We start from the raw sequence: 3,028 nt of genomic DNA on the forward strand, positions 1-3,028 counted from the left end.
ACAACCTGCTGATGGAGAGGTGATGCAGGCAGAGGTTCTGCATAAAATATAAATACGCTATGTAAATTCCTGCTACCTACATAATCAATATGCCTGCTGCTGCCTTGCTATGGGACCAGTGCTGCCAGTCTCTGCCATTATGTATCCTGGCTGTAATGTCGCCATGAATTTTGCGTTGCTGTAGCTAACTTAGCTTTTGGGAGGATGTTATATAATTGAGTTTCAGTTTGAATAATTCATACATATGCACTGCTTAAACTTGAAAAATTCCTAGTGTTTCTTCCTATTTTTATTCAGTTACATCACGGAGTGGCTGGCTTTTGATGAGTCTGCATGTTTTTAGCCAACATAAATTGTTTTTAAACACACTCCCGTTAACAGCCATGAATTTAGCTAAAAGTTTAAACCTCTATTTAGGCAAGATTCTTACTGAAGTTAGAGTAAATCTTTACCAAGAACTTGTTCTGTTGAAACTTGATCTTTTTTTCTTTTTAGCTGTTTTTTTTTCCCTGAGCATTGAAGACTCCATTTGCAGTTTAGTCTGGTTTAGCAAAGCCTACATTTTTAAGGCTCTGAAGTGCAGAGCTGTGCTACGTGGCTCAAAAAGGGAGTGTGCAAGTAATGATATATATCAAGAGCATTTGAATAAAACATAATGTTTTGTTCCAAAAATTCTCTTAATATGCAAGATATGTAATGTGGAGCAAGGAGAATGGGAGAACAGTGCACAATTGAAACTTCTTTGCCACACTTGTAGAAGAATCCAATTTTTGTTTCGTATTGAGATATGTCATCTAGCTTTATAAGTGTCAATTAATTATATTTTTCCATTACTTGCTTATAGAAGCTTGTAGGGATCTGTCTTTCTTAATGCATTGTAGCATTATATATTAAAAGCTCTGGTTTGATTGTCATTATGAGTTTGGATCATGAGACATCCCTCAGTATCTGTCAGTTTTATTGCCACTCTGTGCTAATGTAGAGCAATTAATGTGATTGCATTACTATGCACCAAATCAAGTCTCCTCCTTTCTGTGGAATAATGGTTGTGCGGTCTGAGACTTCTCTATTTTGTGACAGAGCTGTGAAAAGGCCTTTTTATAAAAAGACCTAAAATATGTAATCTTTCTTCTTGCTTCTTTTCAGTTGAGCAAAATAGAGTATTTTGATTTGAAGCCCATATTGGCATCCTGTTAGGCCTTGTTTAAAGGGCCTCTGGTCCCTTTCAGTTTTGCATTTTACTGCTAGTCCACAGGATCGTTTTGGTGTTTGCGGGTTTTCTATCCTATTTTCAGTGGGGAGTTCTCGTTATACCTTTTTCTGTCATCCAGGAGCCCAAGATAAAGCTGAATCTTTCACCTAAACTGAGTTTCACAAGCAGCTGGTTTCATCTAGCTCAGTAGGGATGTGAAACTTCATGTAACGATAACCACTTACCTGTAGCCACCTATGACTTGAAACTAGGGAAGGTAATCAATGGTGTGAGGAGCCTTTACTGTAGAGCAATGTCCCCTCTACCGTTCACATCTCCGCAGATGCGTTGGATGCTCTTTGCCGGGCTGACGCCTGCTCTGCTTATGTAGGTGGTGCACTGCCTCACTGAAGTCTGCCTTCTTGCAGGGAGCAGATTCCCAATGTCCTGCCATGGATGATGAAAGCCAGGATGAACTGATAAACAAGAATGCTGCGCTAGGCAAGGGCGAAAGACAGAGTCTCGCGCTCCTCAGTGAAACAGGTAAATGCAGCCTCTCTGCATGTGCACATTTGTAGTTCTAGGTCGGAGAATCTATTGGCTTAACCTCCAAAGAGAAGTAAAGATATATTTGTGACCATTTATTTCTTTTTCCTTGATAATTTTTTGAGTTTGCTTCCTAAATTCTAGGTCTCAAACTGCTGGTATGCTTCCCTTGAGTTTCTCAGAACAGGCAGCTCTGATACCACTGAGGAAATCTGGGTTTTCATTTCATATATAACATCCTGACCAGGAGTTCTGGTATGTCCTTCACTGTTCTGCCTGTCTGTCTGCATTAAATAGGTATTTCCTCTCGTCTTTTTTTTTTAAGAAAGCAATGGTGGAAATAGCTGTGATTCAGAAGATGATACTGGAAGTGAGGAAGAAGATGATGACACTGAGGAAGAGGGAGGTGAGGAGGACAAGGAAGAAAGTGAAGATGAAGAATTAGAAGGTAGGTCTGTTAATGTGCATTAACAGACTTTTTTTTTTAATAATTGGAGGAAGAGTGGTGTGAAAGCTTTTCCTCTAGAAATTAACCATGTCATGTAAATCCACAGATGCTGCTGTGTCAGGCCGATGCCCAAATCCTTCAGTAATAAACAAACAAGTAATATTCCCCAATTTCTAAGTTTTTAAAGCATTTATATGTTTGAAGACTATCCACTAGCCAAAGTGGTGTCGTTACACCAGTGAAGTCTGGTGTACATAGGAGTGAAGTCTGGCCTAGCATGCGTGGAAGAAAGTCAAAACTGCAGCAATGGCTTATGCTATTTTTTCACTTATGAAAATCATGTTTGTTTGCTTTTGCATGGGGTTCAAAAGTGAATGTTGTGATAGGGAGTTTTTTAAATAAATTACTGTTGCTGTTAGGCTTAGGGAGGGGGGAAGAAGACTTGACTAATTTCTCTTTGAAAAAGGACTGTGAATGTTACTTGGATTTGTTAATTTTACTGAAACTTATTCTGTAGATGCATGTACTTCTGAAACTGCTGCATTCAGATGATTATTTGGATAGGCAAAAATAGAGGGTTTTTTATAACATCTTAAAGCTTGTTGGGAAGGCAAGAGCACAGTTTTCCAAGTTACTAATTAGACTGATTTGAATATGCCAAGTTGATGCCAGGTGCCAAAAAGCTTTATTAATCCATCATTTAGAGTATTCTCTGCTATGTCCAGACTGGGGAATTCAATAGAAAAAACAAGATGAGGACCCCATTTTCATTATTTAAAAAAACTCCACAACAAAACAACAACAGCCGCTAACCCCACCCCCCCCCCCCCCAAAAACACCAA

At 39.0% G+C, this 3,028-nt stretch overlaps 1 protein-coding gene across 1 annotated transcript in view; it reads left to right on the forward strand.

The window, feature by feature from the left end:
* Positions 1–1,644: 1,644 nt before the first annotated feature.
* PHRF1 (PHD and ring finger domains 1) overlaps positions 1,645–3,028 on the forward strand; it is a 26,636-nt gene continuing 25,252 nt past the window's right edge. Inside the window, exons 1-2 of the mRNA XM_010290193.1 lie at positions 1,645–1,735; positions 2,064–2,186. Coding sequence (XP_010288495.1) covers positions 1,645–1,735; positions 2,064–2,186 — 214 coding nt within the window. The remainder of the gene's footprint in view (positions 1,736–2,063; positions 2,187–3,028) is intronic.

This window comes from Phaethon lepturus, unplaced genomic scaffold (assembly GCF_000687285.1).
Source record: "Phaethon lepturus isolate BGI_N335 unplaced genomic scaffold, ASM68728v1 scaffold45406, whole genome shotgun sequence".
NCBI lineage: Eukaryota > Metazoa > Chordata > Aves > Phaethontiformes > Phaethontidae > Phaethon > Phaethon lepturus.